The sequence below is a fragment of the Scaptodrosophila lebanonensis genome, unplaced genomic scaffold (genome assembly GCF_003285725.1).
Source record: "Scaptodrosophila lebanonensis strain 11010-0011.00,11010-0021.00 unplaced genomic scaffold, SlebRS2 tig00000136-arrow-arrow-pilon, whole genome shotgun sequence".
NCBI classification, from domain to species: domain Eukaryota; kingdom Metazoa; phylum Arthropoda; class Insecta; order Diptera; family Drosophilidae; genus Scaptodrosophila; species Scaptodrosophila lebanonensis.
The window spans coordinates 335,836-355,650 of record NW_022060586.1 but is presented as its reverse complement, the minus strand read 5'-3'; the positions used below and the strand labels follow the sequence as shown (position 1 = coordinate 355,650).

Genomic DNA, 19,815 nt, shown 5'->3' with positions numbered 1-19,815 from the left:
TTTTGTGCTTCAATCCAAGACTTAATCGTCCGGGCAGTGTGAATCGGAGCATTGTCGTGTTGGAAACGCCAAAGCGAATTACCAAATAAATTTTATAAATCGGGAAAATCAGTTTCCACTACGTGTACACGAAAAGTACAAGAGTACTATATTAGGTTTGCACGAGCTAAGAAATGCAACAGGCAGAAGGAGGCGTGGCAGACCCCAGTGGCAGTGTATATCTAGTCCTGTCTGTCTGTCCGTTTGTCTGTCTGTCTGTCCGTATGAACACCTGGATCTCATTATTTTTCCGTTCGTATAATCACCTAAATCTCGGACTTTTAAAACCCAGGGACACCAAATTCTAGGCTCAGATGACTTATGTGAATACGCAGAAAACGTGCATTTTGGAATTTCCCTCCCTTCCCCCTCTCCCACGTAATTACAGATTTTCCATAACTCCCGTATTTTTTTTGGAATTTTTCATTGAAACTTCATGAGTCTGTACTCCGTTTCATATTGATAGACCGATTTAACAGGAAGTTATAGCCATATATGTCATAGTTTCTCCACTTGTTTTTGTATACCCTTCTACTCTACCGCTTGACGTGCTAAATAAAAATAAAAAACCTGAAAAACTAAATTTTATGATAGCCTCTGACTAATATTTCAAAGTTTTTGACTTTTAAAAAAGTGTTCGCCACACTATCAGCTGATATATCAAAGCTGGAAAAGGCTAGCGCTTTTAGTGTGCTGTGCTCGCCTCGCCGTTTGTTTAAATGAAACTGTCAAGTTTTGAAATGAAAAGATACACCATTTGACTTTTGGCTACAGAAGACTTTTGCTGGCGGCAGTGTCAACATTCTAAGTATTACGCCGTAGAGAATCCTCTTGCTTATGTACATATATACATACATATATACATATACTTGTATATGCATTATATTGCCTCCAAAATATCATTGCTACACCTATAAAACAAGAGAGAACGCTACAGTCGAGCAAGCCCGACAGTGAAATACCCTGTACCCAGACAAACTTCCGTCACTGAGTCATATGCGCCCATAGCAGAAGCAAAAAGCGGAAGAAGAATTTTAGACTAAAGTAGATAACTGTACATAGATTGCGTGTGCAAAGTTTGGTTTATGTAGCTTTTGAAATGTGGAAAGTATTGACGTAATTCTTTAGTGGTGGAAGGGGGGGAAAATTCCAAAAATAACACAAACTTGTCCTTTCTCGGACCTAAGAGAATCTGGATACCAACTTTGGGTTTTCTAGCTTTTATAGTTTCTGAGATCCTTGCGTTCATCTGGACAGACGGACGGACGGACGGACATGTCTAGATTGATTTCTCTCGTCACGCTGATCAAGAATACTTGTATATATGGGTTCGGAGATGCTTTCTTCTGCCTGTTACATATGTACTTTGCGCAAACCTATTTACCCTACGGGTACAAAGTATAAAAACACACGTAAATTTAAATATTAACATGCAGAATTAAATATTTATTTATTTATTTTAGTATTTTTAATGTGTGCAGACTTCAATTTGGACTTTAACATTCAAATATTCAATTTAAAGTGCGACGATAATTTATTACTAGTCAATTACTAACAATTCCTGTGTTAATGTGCTGTTATACGCCCTTTCCGTGAGTTCGAATACCCAAGGAGGTATAATCAATAAGATTTTTATAGCCTGTGCCCAAAGGGTGAAAGGATGTATGTAACAGGCAGAAGGAGGTGTGTCAGACCCCACAAAGTATATACATATATTCTTGATCAGGATGACAAGACGAGTCGATACCAACACAAACGCGCATAATGTACAGAGTATTTCAAAGTCGGGACACCCGACTTTAGCGTCTCCACTTGTTTTTTTTTAGTGGATGTCAATGAGCTTCCAATCCAGGCTTTGCTGATAAGCAAAACAAATCTTTTGTGGCCCTACATATTAAATAGAAATCAGTGTGCATTAATCAGTAATTAAAAATGAGTCTGTTGTCGCCGATCGAAGTAGGCATCGCTGCCGTTTGTCTGTTATTGGCACTGATCGCCATCACCTATCCGCCTTTGCGTCGCCTTCAGCGAGTGCGTCAGTTGGCTGCTCAATTCCGGGGCGCCCCATCGCTGCCTTTGGTGGGCCATGCACATCTTTTCTTAGGCCTTAGTCCGGCTGAAGCGTGCACGCTTTTTATGGGCCTGTTCGACCGGTATGGCGGCACGGTGAAACTTTGGTTGGGTCCAATCTTTAGTCTGCTGTTATCCGATGTGAGCGACCTGGAGGTGGTCCTGGGCGGCACTCAGCTGTTGGAAAAGGCTGACGAATATGATGCCCTTAAACGCTGGCTGAACGAAGGTCTTCTGGTTAGCCGAGGCCGTAAGTGGTTCGCACGGCGCAAGGTGCTTACTCCAGCATTCCATTTTAAAATCCTCGAGCAGTTTGTGGAGATTTTTGATAGGCAGGCGCGGCAATTTGTGCAGAGCCTACAAGTGGCACTCCAAAGCAAAAGAGATGTTGTCCATTTGGTTGATTACATACATTTGTGCGCCTTAGACGTAATTTGTGGTGAGTTCTACGTTTTCTCCTTATCTGTAATGTAGAAACATTATTATTTCGAGAGTTTATTGATTTGAAATTATAATCCGGCATGAAATACATATATACAATAATACATACATATGTATGTATATAACAAATTATAAATATATTAAAATATGGGGAACACTCACACTTGCAACTCTCCAACTATTGAGTTTTGCTTTATAATAATTTCTATGTTATCTTACTTGGTATACAAGTAGGAACCAAATCGGACTGCTACATTAGAGGAGCAATAGAGTATACAAATGGTGTATTTAAGTCATTTTGTTTGAAAGATATCAAAATGAAATAGTTATATCAAAAAGATATTAATGGAATGATCGGCTTTAAGCAGTCTTTGTATGAAAAATGTGTTTGCTCATAAAAATACACATACTTCTAGAATAATTTTCGAAAGTTGGGGCCGGTAAATATAAGCTATGGTGCCCCGCAGGTAGCGTAAATAATAAGGGCAACTGTGTCATAAAAGCTACCAAGATCAAAATATGGGATGTAGCATTTTAGAGTATGCATCCATTCGAAAGACTGTCCAAGCAATTTCAGAAACGAAAATGTACAAGTTATAAAATACATATGTACTTGTATATACATATGTAGATTACCATATGCGTCGATGCATAGCAAAATATCCACTAAACACATCACTAAATAGTATGTACCTTTAGGTGAGCAGAATGATTAGGACTTATCAGGCAAGTAGGCCAACCAGGCTGTTAGCTGTGGGTCAATGGGATCGCCCTGAACTCAAGCCGATGGAAATTAAATACACAATTTCCGTGGCATCTAGCACATAGGTGGCAATCAAGCAAAGTTTTTAGAGTTGAACAAAGTTCAACACGATTAGATAGCCCTCATACTACACATTTATGCATGTACAGGTATAGTGTGTGTGTATGTATTCATCAGTAGCTAATACGATAAGATTTCTGACCATAAACAAGACTTGCACTCAAAATATATGAAATTACAGGGACTAGTATGAGTATAAACCTATCTGACAGACTGAAAATGTTTCTAGTGCTTGGCATACTCGCGGCTAGTGCCGCTTTTGTGAGCCTGCTCATCTATCACCTGAAGTATAAGCACATAATTGAGGTTACCAAGAATATCCCGAGTCCGCCTTCACTGCCACTGTTGGGCCATGGTCACCACTTCGTTGGCAAGGCGCCGCACAAGTTGGTCGCCACTATCCAGGAGTTCATGGATGTCTATGCTAAGGGAAAGACACTCAAGATATGGCTTGGGCCAGAGCTCAATTTCCTTATGGCAGATCCCAAGGATATCGAAGTGGTACTGGGCACCACGCGCTTTAATGACAAGGCCGGCGAATACAAGATGCTAGAGCCGTGGTTGCGCGAAGGATTGCTTGTCAGCCGTGGTCGAAAGTGGCACAAGCGGCGAAAGGTCATCACGCCGGCGTTCCATTTTAAGATCTTGGACGAGTTTGTCGATATTTTTGAGCAAGAGTCTCGCGTATTGCTGACGAACTTGCAGAGAGAACATCAACAGTCTGTAAATCTATACGATTGGATAAATCTATGCACCATGGATACGATTTGTGGTAGGGTAGAATGTGCTTGTTTGATTGTGCGCCAAGCTATTGAACTTTATTTTATTTTACTTTCCTTAAATTTTATTGTCATTCTCTTACGTTTACACACACATTTCTATTGGGTTTTGCAGAAACTGCGATGGGGGTTTCCATCAATGCGCAGACCAATGTGGATTCGGAATATGTGCGGGCAGTGAAAACGTAAGTGACCCCAATGCTTAAGTCATACTCGTACAAATATACAGGGTGCGCCATCTTTTATGTCGATATGTAAACATAAAAGATGGCGCACCCTGTATGTACATAAGTTGCAAGTATACTTGTACATATGTACATTTGTTGTTTTGCTCGACACAATTAAGCACTGCATTTCTATGTTGCCGCAGGAATGCACGTACACGTACATACATACATTTATCGTGCGTTTGATGTCCGAATTTGTTCGGTTCGACGAAATGTTCGACGTCAGTGAAAGTGTTCGTTCTAAATTGGAGTGTTCGACGATTTGTTCGCGAAGAACAGAAATGTTTCTATTTTGCGGCTGTTCGTGCCAACATGTTCGACAATGTATGGCATTGTTGGCACGAACATCATTTGTAAGGAATATTTGTGGAGCAAACGCGTGCCAAATGAGCAAAGAATTTTTGATCCAATTCATTGAATGCCTTTAGAGCGAGCCATCATTGTGAAACAATAGAACTGAAGATCGAAAAATAAACATTGCCAATGCATTGGCAATAAAGCATGAGAAAATTTACTCATTTTCTTGCTTTACGAATATTTGAATTGCCAACAGTGTTTTCGTCCGCATCTATTTTAATGTGTGCACTTGCTGGAATTTTTTAGCAGTTGATATTCGCGAGCAATGTTTGCCACGTTAGTACAGTAGAAACTCCCTTCGCCGGACACTCTCGGTCGGCCAATTTTTGTCCGCCCAAGGCGAATGTACCCTTAAGGGGATACTTAAATACTTTATACGATCGATTGTTTTAGAAAAAGTTTCCGCCGAAGAGAGTGTCCGGATGAAAGAGATGTCCATTAAGGGAGTTTTCACTGTAGTTCTGTCGAACATATTCAGAGCTCATTGTAAGTCGCAAGAGAACATCGAACATAGGATATGTCACCTACATATCTCTATACATATATATAAAACAGTTTGTCCTGACTGACTGCTTGGTGATCAACGTACAGCCCAAACGGTAAACGCTAGGAAGCTGAAATTTAGACTTAAGTATCCTTTCATAGGTAAGGTGCCCAATAAGGATTTTGCAAATTTCGAGCTCCAAGGGGGGAAATCGAGCTCCAAAGTTTGTATGAAAAATCTACAATTTTCATCTGTTTAACTTTAAACTTAGTTTGTTTACTCTCAGAATTCCAAGAAAAACTGTATACTTGGATTTTTGAAATTTTTTTTGGGGACTGAAATATGGGAGTTTTCCTGTAAAAAGAAATGGGGCACAAAAGGAAACCGCGTCAACAGCCCACAGCCCAAACGGCAAGAGCTATGAAGCTGAAATTTGGGCTTAAGGATCCTATCATAGTGAAGGTGCCCACTAAGAAGGGATTTTGGAAAATTCAAGCTTCAAAGGGGGGAAAACGAGCTCCAAAGTTTGTTTGAAAATTCTGAATTTCTGCACCGATCAACTTTATATTTGATTTTTATAATCTATAAAAGAATACAAACAAAACTGCATACTCGGATTTTCGAAATTTGTGGTGAAGCTTGGTTATTGGGGTTTTAATATTTATTCACCTTTTCAAATGAAAAGTTTGTGTTTCTACGTGTGTCTACGTAACTAAATCTATATTTTTGCGTTGAAGGATTTTCAAAATATGCATTCTACAAATGCAGGCAGAACAAACAATACAAAATATCAAACAGTTGGGGCAACTAAGTATACATACACACACACACATACAAGCAGCTGTTCTTTTAGTTGCACTGACAGAGCAAGAAATGTTAATTAATTAAAAATTATTTAACATTTTTAAAAGAAATTTTTTCTTTGTTTAGTACATTTGGCATTACGGTTTTCATTAGTAAAAGTAAAGAGAAAGTAAAGAGAAACATGCATTCATATGTACACACATATGTATATGTATGTATACATTGGCCTATCGAGCACTGTTGTTTGATTGTAATAAATAATGTTCTATGGTTTTAAATCAAAGTTTTAAAACTAAAAACAACAACAACTGCAAGTCATTGGCTCGCGCTTCTTCTTTCGTTTTGATCATTTACGCCTGTTAATTTCAAAGGCAAAATGTCAAAAGTTTACAGTTACCGTCGCTAGGCAACGAATGCGTAAGCGATGGTAAAGCAGAAACCGAAAGCGGACCTACGCATATTCTTCTTCGCGTTGCGGGCAGATGTACATACATATGTTGTAATTGATCTCAATAAATTATAAGATGTTATTATTTAAATTTTCTGTTAATTGCATTCAAACTTCGATGGAATTATTGATTGTATCGAAGGATTCAACTATCGATAGTTTTGATGCTCTAGCACATCAGCCGATCGCATATTTACAGCGACTTACCGTTTTAGTGTTAGCTAACAACGCTACAAATGTATTCTGAACAAATCTAAGAGTCATTTACTTGTACCGTTAAGCCTATCTCGTGAGTGTATTCATGCGATTTACAAAAGCAGAAACACACCTTTTACATTCACAACAATCATATTTGGAATTGAAGACACAAATTAGTATTGAATTAAAAAATTTAATACATACTTATATATCCATATCATATCTATTATATGTCCAGCGTCGGACTTTTCGGGGATAACTCGACCGTGCGTACAACATGCTGAGAAAGCACCCAGTTAAGTTAGGACTGGCAGTCCGCCTGGTGCGTAACGAAGATATGTACATATGTATGTATGTACGTATAACCATACATAGTACTTATTGTACTATATTTGCTATTTGGAAAATGAACTCTTTAAAAAACTTTAGAGAGCGTCGAAAGAAGAATATCATATAGTAAACTTATAATTTTAAGCACATTTTACTTAGCCCAGCAAAGACGGGCAAGACCTGCTAGTGTATATATGTATATATGTATGTACAAGTACAGTGGCTCACAGCTTATTCGACCCAGCCCATAGTAAAAAAAAAAAAATAAAACAAACTCGTATAGAATACACACATAAGGCATCTTTCGACTCGTCTCGTCATGCTGATCAAGAATATATATACTTTGTGGGGTCTGCCACGCCTCCTTCTCCTTCCTAATATACTTCTGTACATTTCATGTACAGAGTATAAAAAAGCTCAACAATTCAATCTAACAGCTTACTCTACCCAGCTTATAAAATATTGACATAAAACAAAATTAAGGAACAACTTCGATATTTGACTATGTACTTAGTATGACCTCCATATTGGTCAATGACTGCCTTAAGCTTCTTAAGCATCGGCTCCACTAATTTTCTTGTCGTTTCCGTTTTTGTTGGGAATATTTCTTTTTCGAACATTCATGTCCAAAATCGCCTACAAATTTTCAATAACATTAATGTGCCGGCGGTTTATTTACGCGGGGACTGTTCCATATACTCCAAGTTCGTAGAATCCCGGTCAAGTGCTTTGGAATATTGACGTGGTAGAAACGAAAAGTGTCCCTTAGCTCAAGATCTTCAGCACTTTGGAGCAAATATTTTTTCAGAATTTCAAAGTACATATTTTTATCCATTGTACTCTGAACGAACTCCATCTTACCGATGCCCGCTGCAGACATGATATTCTTGTCTCTGTCCAGCTCTGTATTAGACTTACGCCAGAGGTATGACTGCCCATCGGAGCCGAAAATATTACTAGAACGCTTTTTTGTCTGAAGAGTCGAATTGAATATATGTACTTGTATTGAATAATACATAATACGCCCACACACTGCAGCATCACGTTTGCTCTTCTTCTTCGTTTGTGTGCTTCTGCTATGGGCGTATACTTGTATAACTCAGTGTCGGAAGTTTGTCTGGGTAAAGGGTATTTCAGTGTTGGGCTGCCTGACTGTAGCGTTATCTCTAGTTTTGAAATAAAATTCTCAGATGATATTTATCCTATAGCTGTCTGCTGTGTATTTTCGCAGAATATCCATGGTGCTGCACAAGCGGATGTTTAACATCTTCTACCGATTCGATTGGACCTACATGCTAACGTCCTTGGCACGTGCTGAGAAGCGTGCGCTGAACGTGTTGCACAATTTCACAGAAAAAATCATCGTACAGAGACGAGCAGAACTGTTGCGTAGCATTTCGGAATCGCCGGTTCAGCACGATGACGTGGACATGGGCACAAAGCGTAAAATGGCCTTTTTGGATATACTACTCCAATCGAAAATTGACGACAAGCCACTGACCAATCTGGATATCCGTGAAGAGGTCGATACTTTCATGTTCGAGGGCCACGATACTACCTCATCGGCTATCATGTTCTTCTTCTATAACATTGCGACCTATCCGGAGTGCCAGCGCAAATGCGTGGAGGAGATTGTGAGTGTGTTGGGTCGCGATACAAAGACGCCAGTTACATACGAGCTCCTGAATAAGCTACATTATGTGGATCTGTGTATCAAGGAGACGTTGCGCATGTACCCGTCGGTTCCACTGCTTGGTCGAAAAGTACTTGAGGAATGTGAGATAAGTAAGTAGCATTGTGTTGCAATTTTGATTTCAATCACTTAATACGTTCTCTAAACTAATTCGCCTTTCTACTTGTATTAGACGGCAAAATCATACCTGCTGGTACCAATATTGGCATCGCCCCTCTCTATTTAGGACGCTGCGAGAATTTGTTTAGTGATCCCAACACCTTCAAGCCGGAGCGATTCGATGTAGTCACCAGTGCAGAGAAACTAAATCCCTATGCTTACATACCCTTTTCTGCTGGACCACGAAACTGCATTGGGCAAAAGTTCGCCATGCTGGAGATCAAGGCAATTGTCGCAAATGTGCTGCGGAGTTTCGAAATTGATTTTGTGGGCGACGCCTCCGAACCCCCAGTGCTGATAGCTGAGCTAATATTGCGCACCAAGGATCCATTAATGTTCAAGCTGAAGGAGCGTGTATACTGAGCCACAAATTTCGTTATTCTACCGCTTATACTTTCTGAGATCCTTGCGTTCATACAGACGGACGGACGGACATGGCTATATCGACTCGTATTGTCATCCTGATCAATAATATATGTATATACTTTGTGGGATCTGCCACGCCTCCTTCTGTGTGTTACATACATTCTAATATAGCCTTTTACCCTTTGGGTACAGGCTATAAAAATAAATTTTCTCTCTCCGACCAGATTAACCACAAGCCGCGACGCCCCCAAATATTGTTTTATTTTTTGTATATTTGGAAATAGTTTATACATCCTTATACATGTACATATGATGAACATATTTGATTAATAAAAATATTAGTTCTTTCTATCCTCTATTTTCACACGATAATTTATTCATACGGCTCCGTTTCGAACAGAATAAACATGAAATTCAAGTTCACATGGATTTAAATTTAGACTGCTATGCCGCAAATCAAACGCCATGGATTGTTGTGGTTGGATTCAATGGAGTAACACATTGAGCGTGATCGGGAGCGACATGATTGGTTTTAACATCGAGGTGGGTTGGGCCCGTTCTATCTCTCAGAGTTTTACTCATCATTAGGTTGCGGATTGTTCAGAACATGATCATGAATGGCGTTGCTGAGCACCTCTAGACTAGTAGCGTCCATTTCGCGTATGAGGCACAAGGCAGACGACAGCAAATTGGCGTTGCGGCGCAGTCCGCGGCGTGGATCTCGAACATCGAACTGGGTCTGTGTGGCGGTAACTAGTCCACCGGCACTGCCTGCGGGAAAATACATTGAAGAATTTGTGACATTTAGTGGCGGCTGTGGTGCCTGTGGCGGTACGGCGGCAACCAGTTCAAAAAGACGACCCTCAGTCAATGGACGAGCAGAGCCTCCCGAGGCGATACGCAAGAAAGTGGAGGATGGCGGCGAGCTATTGAGAGCTGTAGTTGTGTCTCCGTCACCCGGCGGAAGGCCTCCAAAAGGATGGTACTGCAAGTTCTCCGTGGTTTCCTGGCGCACTTGTGCGACGGCAGCGGCAGCAGCTGCAGCGGCTGCTGCAGTAGCAGCAGTCGCAACAGCGTTTCGTTGTCGGGAATGAACTACGTGCTGCCTTGCCGCATTAGCGACGGCAGCTGCGGCAGCAGAGGCTGCGGCGGCCGTTGCAGCACTGGAGCAGCTAGCGTGAGCATGATCTCCGTGAAACTCTTGCGGCGGCTGCTGCATACAACGGCGTACTTCGTTGACACGCGATGTCACATCGACAACCAGATCCGGCTGCACACGCACTGCTTGGGCCGAACTCGGACTCTGTGCTTGTATTGAAGGGGACTGATCCTGAATGACGCAGGAGTGGCCTAGTATGTTGGTGACGTCATTGCTCGATTGTATGTGGCGACGGGAGGGTACACCATGTAAGGCGAGTGCGATCTCAGCAGGGCGACGAGAAGTAGGATGTTGTTGGCGTTGGGATGTCGGTTGGGCGCAATTGCTGGAGCCAATGTTAGCTATTGATGTGGCAACGCGCTCTCTTTCGCGTTCGATCTCCTCCTCACGTTCTCTCTCGCGTTCCCGTTCTTCGCGACGCGCTTGTGCAGCAGCACGCTTGGGGTTGACTGGCTCCGGTGCCTTTGCTGGTTCAGATTGACGTGGCACTGTGTAACGCTCATGCCTTAAAGCAGCCTGTAACTCTTTGTCGGTGACCTCAATATTATCCAGCTTTTTGATTTGAGGCAGCATGCGCAACACACAAGCGCGGTACTCAGAGCCAGCCGCATCGGAGCATGGATTGCCCTCTAGCCACAATGACGTCAAATTTCGAGCGTTCTTTAGATAGTTAAGCTCGCTAAAGTCTGGTATCTCATTTTTGCGCAAGTACAGCTCCTTCAACTCGTGGCAATTCTTAAGGCTGCTAAGTGTGTTAATCTTATTGACACTGAGCGCCAGCACCTCTAGGCGCGGCATGTCGAGGCATATGGATATATCGTCGAGATCGCTGCCCCATGCGTTCAACTTCACTGCTTGGCGAAAGTCTGAGCACTTCGATCGCGACTCAACAAGCTGCTCAGTTAAACGATTGTTGACCATTTTTTTTTATTAAAATGTACTAGCTATGGGATTGTATTTCTAATCAAAGCTGTTGCTAAACCTGCGTTGCTTATGGTCTTTTACTTACATTTTTACACAAAACCAACAGTATTTAAAAGCCGAAAAGTTTTTGCGCGGAAAATGAAAAACTTAAAGAAATGTGAACTGTATACGAGTCGAAGGTGAACTGAAAACTGAATGTCTTAAAATAACTATTTTATAAATGAATTATCAATGCCTACTTAATTTTAAATTTTTAACATAACGGTCAAGCGTTGCCACCACAGAGTATTTTTAATTCAATAACATATGTTAAATCTAGCAGCTTTTGTCAAGTAAACGAGCACGCACTAAGAAAAAAGTGCGACCAATCATTAAAAAGTAACGCCGACTAAATAAATAGCAAAAAGGACGCTTACATTTTTTCACAATAGTAGCGTATTTGGCTGTTCTAAAAGCAAGAAATAGTAATGATGAAAAGCATATGTAAAAGTGGCGCTGAGTTACGCCCAAAGACGCAACAAAATTTGTTAGCGAATGATTCAACTAATATTGATGCACGCAATGTTACTGACGAAGCGTGTGTCGAAGACAACCTCGGCCCATACGAATTTTTCCAGGCCAAGCTGCAGGCCATTGTAAACACATACGCACTTTAAGACTTTAATATGACTAAACAAATCTTTTTTTAGCGATCTGCAAATAATATGCTACACTTGACCAACGAAAAACCGCAAAATGAAAAAAAGCATTTAAACGATGACAAATTTAAGCACCTCTCTGTTTTAAGTTACTGCTATCCCGACACTAAGTCCAGCATTGCCTCTGTTGTCCAATACAGTGCAGAAAAATTGAATAAAATGCTGCAAGATACGCGAAAGCTTTTTGAATTGGATGGCGAATTAAAAACTGCATATGCCGCTCACTGCCAGCAAGCAACGAAGGCCAAGCAAGCTGAGGCCCAGCACAATCGATTTGATAAATACACAACGATGGTGAGCTAACTGCACTATTTAAAAAATTGTATTTGTTAACTATTCGTAAACATTTTTAGGACTATGCCAAATTGGAAGCGACCAAAAAGGAATTACAAGAGAAATATATGCAGACACGTGGCAATTGCGTAAATTTGAACACAAAGCTCGGATCAACACAAAGACTCTTTGAGTCTAAGTACCAACTACTATTGACTGAAGATCGCCAATTTGAGCGTTATCAACTAGAGGCAATGTAGGTGGAAATATTGCATGCCATAAACACAAGCGCTTAATTATTTTCCTCTTACAGCGAGGCCAGGGTCCAAATAAAGTTTGGTTTGGATAAGCGACGTATTGCAGCGACGTATATGAAACCATAGCCTGCTTATCCTGGCGGCTTTGTTAGTGTAGAGTCGTTGAATTAAATATTACATTTAAGCAATTCAAAATCTGATTAATTAATATGTGTAATTTTAATTGCCTCATAAATTTTGTTACTCAGTTACATTCACTTCCAATTAAATACGTTCTTATGTATACATACATACATATGTACATATATCAAATGAAATCGCTTACTTTGCTTATGGCGCGTATATGCCTCTGGTAGCACTCTTAACGCTGTGGCAACGCTGTGTCTACGTCATTTATGTTATCCACGAAAGAGTTACATTTCCTGGCTTGGTGAAATAATGCTTAACAGATTTATAGTAGTTTTAATTGTTTTTTTTGGCGTCGGGTATATAGGCGCCTGCATGACGACTAACTGTTCTAAGCAGTAACGATAGGCAGCAGCAACAACATGGACGAAGACACAAGAAAAAACTTAGCCGACTCTTTTTTGCGTGCGCCCAATGATGCGCATACAACGTAAGTGTAAACGTAACCTCAACGCCATGAGCTTTTGATTGCAAATATGTATGTACATATTTACAAATAACTTTCAAAAACATGCAGGAATATACCAGCGGCGCCCAAATCAGCGCCTGAGAAAGCCCGCAAAACAGAGCTGCACGTTCTTCGACTCACCGACGAGTCCCAGCAGATGACAATGGACACATTGCGCGCTATACATGGTCCGGAATTTAGGCTGGACGACATCAGCAAATATAAGGACCGTGGGCGCGGTGGTGGCGGTGTAAAACATGCCTACTGGGAAGATCGAGGTACCCTGATGGTGCAAAGTGTTCAGGGAGTAAGCAAAAAAGCAATCGGAGCTCATACCGATGATGACAGGATTCATCGCTATGCTCTGGCGAAATTGGAGAACTACGGTTTTCATCCGGAGCATTGTCTCGAAGCATACGAATACTGTGACTATGATATAGAAGCCGCACTGGTCTTGCTGTATCGTCGCTACATGCGTGTACCTGTTGAAGAGGCTCCAGCGTTGGATCCACCAAGCGATGCAGAGCTGCTCGACATGCGTGCGGATGAGAAGGAGGCCCTACAGTCCATTTACGAATGTGCGTACGAGGAGCGCGAACGCAATAGAGTGTGGAATCTAAAATTTAAAATCGAGCATCTCCTGGTCCATAGTCCGTCTGAGGTGCGTAAGGCACGCGAAGCGGCTGCTGCGGCGTCAGCAGCAGCAACTAAAACTGCCATGAATAAGCAAAAAAAAGCACCGCAACGATGTCGCAACTTTGACCGAGACGGAACATGCAAATATGGTCCCAAGTGTCGTTTTGCGCATTTAGCGCCTATTTTCGAATCGACATCCCAGACCCAGGAGAACAAGCGTGGTGAGTAGTGCAGTACATTTTTCCAGACTTTGATGTACATATGAACATGTATGTATAAGTGGAGAAAACTTCGATTTGCAGACAATCTCGACGAAAACGAAAATGAACTATGGTTTCATATTGAAGTGCGCTTTCCGCCAGGCAGTCGCTATCCTTATGAGGCGCCTCTTATCTATCTGAAGACAACCTGTCATGACATACCGCATGAGCTGCGCCTTCGTTATGCGCGCCATCTGTACCGCGAGGCACGGGAAATTTGCCGCGATGGCATTCCTTGTGTATATAGCATATGCGAAATGCTGCAGTCGGACGAGCAACTGGCTGGCCATTTAGATACGTCATGTTTTCCTTCGAACAAGCAATCCTTGTTCTATGAAGAGCCGGAGGCGGGTGGTTCTGCCTCCAACGGTGGTAACGATAATATTCCTAGGCCCACTCACTATGAGCGTGGGCAGACGTCACGTAATGACAGCGGCTATCGACGCAATGATGAGGAGTTAACACGCGAAAATCGGCGCCACCTGCAGCAGTTTAATGAGCGGCGCAAGGATGAACGCTACCACAAGGTGATTGAGGGCCGACGACAGTTACCTGCATTCGCAGAAATGGAGCATATTTTGGCACTAGTTGAAAATGCACAGGTGGTGGTCATATCGGGTGAAACAGGCTGTGGAAAATCCACGCAGGTGCCGCAATTTCTACTTGACAATTGGTTTTATCGGGCGCAGCAGCAAGAACGAACGGCAATGCCACATGTAGAAATAATTTGCACACAGCCGCGGCGTCTCTCGGCTATTGGTGTAGCGGAGCGTGTGGCAGCAGAGCGGTTGGATCGCATCGGGAATCTAGTGGGCTACCAGATACGTCTGGAGAACAAGATATCACAGAGCACACGTCTTACTTTTTGCACCACGGGAATATTGTTGCGACGCCTGGCCTCAGATCCCATGTTAAGTAGCGTCACTCACGTCATTGTGGACGAGGTTCATGAGCGCTCCGAGGAGTCTGACTTTCTGCTGCTTATACTAAAGCACGTGCTACGTGAGCGCAAAGATCTAAAAGTGATACTCATGTCGGCAACACTTAATGCTGCCCTCTTCTCAAACTACTTTGGAGGGGCGCCCGTGCTGGACATACCAGGGCGCACTTTTCCTGTAGAACAACTTTTTCTTGAAGACATTTTGGAGGCTAGCGACTTTGTAATGGAGACTGATACAAAATATTGTCGCAAGCTTAAGAAACAGGAGCAGGATGTACTCCAACGCGAGTTGGAGCACGCGGACGTCCAAGCCATGGGGGAGCCACCGGGAAAAAAGATCAAAGATGAGAAGCTGACACTAGCAGAAACTTACTTACGTTATGCAGGTCAGTAATTTATTGGTTTGCGATAAGTGTGGTCAGATCAACGCCAGGGAATTTAAAGAACCGGTGTTGGCTGAGAACCATCTGACGTGTGATATTACTATGGATGTCTTTGCCTTTGTTTTAAGTTTTATAATTTTTATTCGTTGTATGTACATACATACATACATATGTACATATTTATATGATCAGCTTGATGTCCGTCTGTCGTCATACATGCACACAGGCACGAATTGACACAAAATATATTGGGTTTGTGCAACGCACAAAATATGAATTAATTAAAATAGCCCTGCCATCTTAGGCAAAAGAAAAGGGTCAACCTCGGAGTTTGAGATAAGCTGAAAATTGGTATACACCTTTTTTTAAGGTTCTGTATGTTGTCTCAAAAGTCTCATATAATATCGTGTCCCCGTCTTAAGATATTCAAGGTCACGAAAATCGGTTGTTCTCACATATCTCGCTCCCTGGCTTTGATGAGATTTTACAAAGAGTAGAGTAGAGTATACAAGTTTGTAAAACGTTTGTATTCACATTTTTTCATACGATTAACCGTTTTTAAAATATAGCGCAAAGAGTACGCAGCGCAGAGTCATATATAGCCTAATGCAAGGTCAAGCATGAGTTACGGTTTATGACTATATATGTATGTACATACATATATGATCAATGATCATTTAAACGTGCACGTGAAAGCTCTAAAATCCATGGCATCTATATTCATCCAGATCCAAGGAAACACTTAAAAAATGAAATACGCAAATTTGCATAAGTGCATTTTCTTATAGTCATGTATTATTACATGACTTACTGTTAAATATATGACAGTTACCTTACGAATGGTTTATGCAAAAATCCTTGTTATTAGGAAAACATTTTCCTTATTTAACCAATATTGGATTTGTTTTTGGAATTGTGGTTAATGGTGCCGCTTTTGAATATGATTTATTATATTATACATATAAATGTATGTATGTGCACATGTATGTTTACTTTAAAATGTATTGCACATTAGGGTTGTCGTAAGCTACTACAAAATAACACAAAGTCAATAACTTGTGTACCTATAATTCCCATTACAGACTACAGCAGGACTACTTGCAAGTCTATCTACCTCATGGAACCCATGACAATTAATCCCGAGCTTATTGAATCTGTGCTCAAGTATATCGTGGAGGGGTTGCATACATGGCCCCGCGAGGGAACCATATTGGTCTTCCTACCAGGTCTCCAGGAAATTCAAACGGTCTACGATGCTCTGCTGGATAGCTCGCTTTTTTCGCCGCGCACCGGCAAGTTTGTCTTAGTGCCGCTACACTCGGCACTGTCCAGTGAGGATCAGAGCTTGGTCTTTAAGCGTGCCCCACCCGGAAAGCGTAAGATCGTGCTTAGCACCAACATTGCCGAAACATCGATAACTATTGATGACTGCGTTTTCGTTATCGACTGTGGTCTGATGAAGGAGAAATGCTTCGATTCCAACCGCAACATGGAGTCGCTCGACTTGGTCTGGGTTTCGCGTGCCAATGCCAAGCAGCGGAAAGGTCGCGCAGGTCGTGTCATGTCCGGCATTTGTATTCATCTGTATACGAGCTATCGCTACTACTATCAAATTCTTGCTCAGCCAGTACCCGAAATACAGCGCGTGCCGCTCGAGCAGATTGTGTTGCGGATCAAAACGCTGCAAATGTTTGCTTCACGTAACACGCTAGGAGTGCTGCTCGAAACCTTGGAAGCGCCCTCCGAGGACAGTGTCCTTGGTGCACTAACGCGTCTTCGTGACGTTGGTGCTTTGGACTCGAACGATCAATTAACACCACTGGGCCATCATTTGGCCGCGCTACCTGTTGACGTACGAATAGGAAAGTTGATGCTATACGGCTCTATATTCCAGTGCCTTGACAGTGTGCTGACGATTGCCGCTTGCCTCAGCCACAAATCGCCGTTCGTGAGTCCGCTTAACAAGCGTACTGAAGCGGACAAATGCAAACGCGCCTTTGCCGTTGGAAACAGTGATCACCTAACCGTATTGCAAGCGTATAAAGTACGTAGCACCAGCACCAGTTGCGGCTATGTCATTCATTTCTAATGTTTTCTCTTTAATAGAAATGGCTGGAGGTATCGCAACGTGGCAACTACTCGGCTAGTCGAAACTACGCAAGCGAGCACTTCCTTTCACAAAACGCGTTGGAGACCATTGCAGATCTAAAATATCAATTTCTAGAACTGCTTGTCTCCATTGGCATTGTGCCGCTTAATGTGCCTCGCCGTCGAAAGAATGCTAGCGATAACATTCTTGAGCTGACAGGTGCGTCGTTGTAATACTTCCATTTTATGTTTAATTTTATATTTGCGCTCTCTCAATAGGTATTGGGCATAACATTAACGGTGAAAATAATAAGTTGATCACATCGCTGATTTGTGCTGCGCTATATCCTAATATTGTGAAGATAATGACGCCCGAACGCGTCTATATTCAAACCGCTGGAGGCGCTGTACCACGCGAGCCGACTCACTTGGATTTACGCTTCAAAACACGCGGCGATGGCTATGTGCGAATACATCCGTCCTCGGTCAACTCACAGGTTGCTGTCTTCCAAGCACCTTTTCTTGTCTACCAAGAAAAAGTTCGTACATCATCCATATATATTCGGGACTGTTCTATGCTGCCACTTATTGCATTGATTTTGTTCGCTGGCAGTGACTTTAAGGTGGAACTACATGATGGGGACTTTCTATTTCTGCTCGAAAGTGGTTGGATCATTCTCAAGGCGTACAACCATGAGACGGCAGAAATGGTGCAGTGCCTACGTTCGGAGCTGATCAAGCTGTTAGAGGAAAAGATACGCGATCCATGCCTTAATTTGCTAAATCACAAAAATGGCTGCAAGATCATTGCAAACATCGTCTATCTTATTAGCAAGAATAATTAAAATCATTTAACAAGTTGTGTTATATGTGTACGAGTGTGAGCCGATTATGTGTTAGGGATATTAACAAATTTATAGCATGTTACTGTAGATATTAAAATTGTGTATATTTATATATGTTAATCGTTATCAAAAGTAGCAGACATCGAAAGCAGCGACCTTAGGCTTTTTATTCAAAATACAGGGTTGCGGACTTGAAAGATTCATTTGAACGTACATGTAAATATCATATGTAGAACTTCCGCAGATTAGCTGTTTTCCTTTGGCGATACAGCAGATCAAAGTCGTTTTATATTTTTATATGAAAAGAATTTTTGTATGTACAACTTTATGTTTAAAAAGATAAGTGCTCGAAATTTTGTATAAGTGTATATAGGTCTGTTGTTGGCGAATTGAACGTTGATGACCCAATGCAAAAAGGTTAAATAAATCATTCAAAAGTGTAAATACGTATTGTTTTGGTGCGTAAGTTTGTAACGCTCAGATGGATGACCATATGTTATAGGCACATATGTACATATAACTTTGTATAATAATATTAGTTTAATTAACAAATTAATTAATTAGTTAATTATTAGGAGAAGTAGTGATTAAAACAGAATATGCAAAAATCTATCCTTATGCTTGAGAGATTCAGGTGAATTCTTTCAAATATGGCGGAGCCTGGCCAGTGAATATGGCCTCGCTTTAGAGATATCTGACACTGGGATGCAGCACATTAAAAAATATTAAAATTAAAGTGTTTCGATGTCACTGCTAGGATGAAGTTTGTTCTCCAAGCAAGTCAAAGTGAACTCGGTCAACATATAGAATTCTAAATAAAATGCTTGGAGGCAAACTTTTACCTTTACCTGTAAATCACATACTGAAATGCTGCTATTAAATTACATGCCTCACATATCAAACGGGGTCTGTGAACTGTGCAATCTCGAAGCAACAGAAAGTGTTATGGACTTCGCCGGCACATGTCAAATTTTTAGAGAGATAGGGTTTTAACACCCACGGTAAACGATTTGGTATCTGGAGAAGACCAGGCAGCCAGGTGTAGTACCCTGGTTCAGGGAAAATATTGGTGATCGACAGATGGCTTAAACCAAGGCGATATACTCGTAGTACAAATATAGATGTATTGATAGTGTAACTATATAATTAAGGATCGTTTGTAAATCCCCTTAATACCCTACTAATGTACTATGTACTTTGATCCAAGACGATTCTTTGTTTTGCTAAAAACAATCGATGGAACAATTTTAAATGCAAGATCGACATATGGTAGACCATTTCAGGGACTAGCACGTATTCAATATTTGGAAGTGTGAAGAATTGTGGATCTATACATTATGAACCCTAAAGAAAACAGAATCGACCGAATGTGTCTTCCATACGAGCAGAAACCAATGAAAACAAAGAAACGCTAGTCGAGTGAGCTACAAAAAAAAAAGAAGAAATTTAATTGATTTAATTGATAAAACAAAATGTATTAAGTAAATTTATTAAATTAAA

General features: G+C 41.3%; 4 protein-coding genes across 6 annotated transcripts; 3 read left to right on the top strand and 1 right to left on the bottom strand.

The window, feature by feature from the left end:
- Positions 1 to 1,971: 1,971 nt before the first annotated feature.
- Positions 1,972 to 9,576, top strand: LOC115629181 (cytochrome P450 4d1). 3 transcript variants are annotated; one of them, XM_030525562.1, is made up of 5 exons: positions 2,037 to 2,548; positions 3,603 to 4,145; positions 4,268 to 4,337; positions 8,232 to 8,785; positions 8,866 to 9,576. In XM_030525562.1, the coding sequence occupies exons 1-5, from the start codon at positions 2,176 to 2,178 to the stop codon at positions 9,213 to 9,215; spliced, it is 1,890 nt and encodes a 629-aa protein (XP_030381422.1). In that variant the 5' UTR covers positions 2,037 to 2,175; the 3' UTR covers positions 9,216 to 9,576. The 3 variants fall into 3 exon arrangements, with proteins under 3 accessions (XP_030381423.1, XP_030381422.1, XP_030381424.1); XM_030525563.1 differs by lacking the exon at positions 3,603 to 4,145 and having other exon boundaries at positions 1,972 to 2,548; XM_030525564.1 differs by lacking the exon at positions 2,037 to 2,548 and having other exon boundaries at positions 3,593 to 4,145.
- Positions 9,573 to 11,429, bottom strand: LOC115629183 (hormone receptor 4). Its single transcript, XM_030525565.1, has 2 exons — positions 11,387 to 11,429; positions 9,573 to 11,321 (listed from the first exon to the last, which is right to left on the bottom strand). Exon 2 carries the CDS (start codon positions 11,296 to 11,298, stop codon positions 9,793 to 9,795), a length of 1,506 nt encoding a protein of 501 aa, XP_030381425.1. The 5' UTR covers positions 11,299 to 11,321; positions 11,387 to 11,429; the 3' UTR covers positions 9,573 to 9,792.
- Positions 11,430 to 11,771: 342 nt separating this feature from the next.
- Positions 11,772 to 12,846, top strand: LOC115629195. Its single transcript, XM_030525594.1, has 4 exons — positions 11,772 to 11,936; positions 11,991 to 12,293; positions 12,353 to 12,528; positions 12,586 to 12,846. Exons 1-4 carry the CDS (start codon positions 11,772 to 11,774, stop codon positions 12,653 to 12,655), a joined length of 714 nt encoding a protein of 237 aa, XP_030381454.1. The 3' UTR covers positions 12,656 to 12,846.
- Positions 12,847 to 12,936: 90 nt separating this feature from the next.
- Positions 12,937 to 18,759, top strand: LOC115629180 (putative ATP-dependent RNA helicase DHX57). The gene is made up of 6 exons (XM_030525561.1): positions 12,937 to 13,145; positions 13,233 to 14,020; positions 14,102 to 15,385; positions 16,465 to 17,426; positions 17,489 to 17,690; positions 17,750 to 18,759. Exons 1-6 carry the CDS (start codon positions 13,078 to 13,080, stop codon positions 18,313 to 18,315), a joined length of 3,870 nt encoding a protein of 1,289 aa, XP_030381421.1. The 5' UTR covers positions 12,937 to 13,077; the 3' UTR covers positions 18,316 to 18,759.
- Positions 18,760 to 19,815: the final 1,056 nt, after the last annotated feature.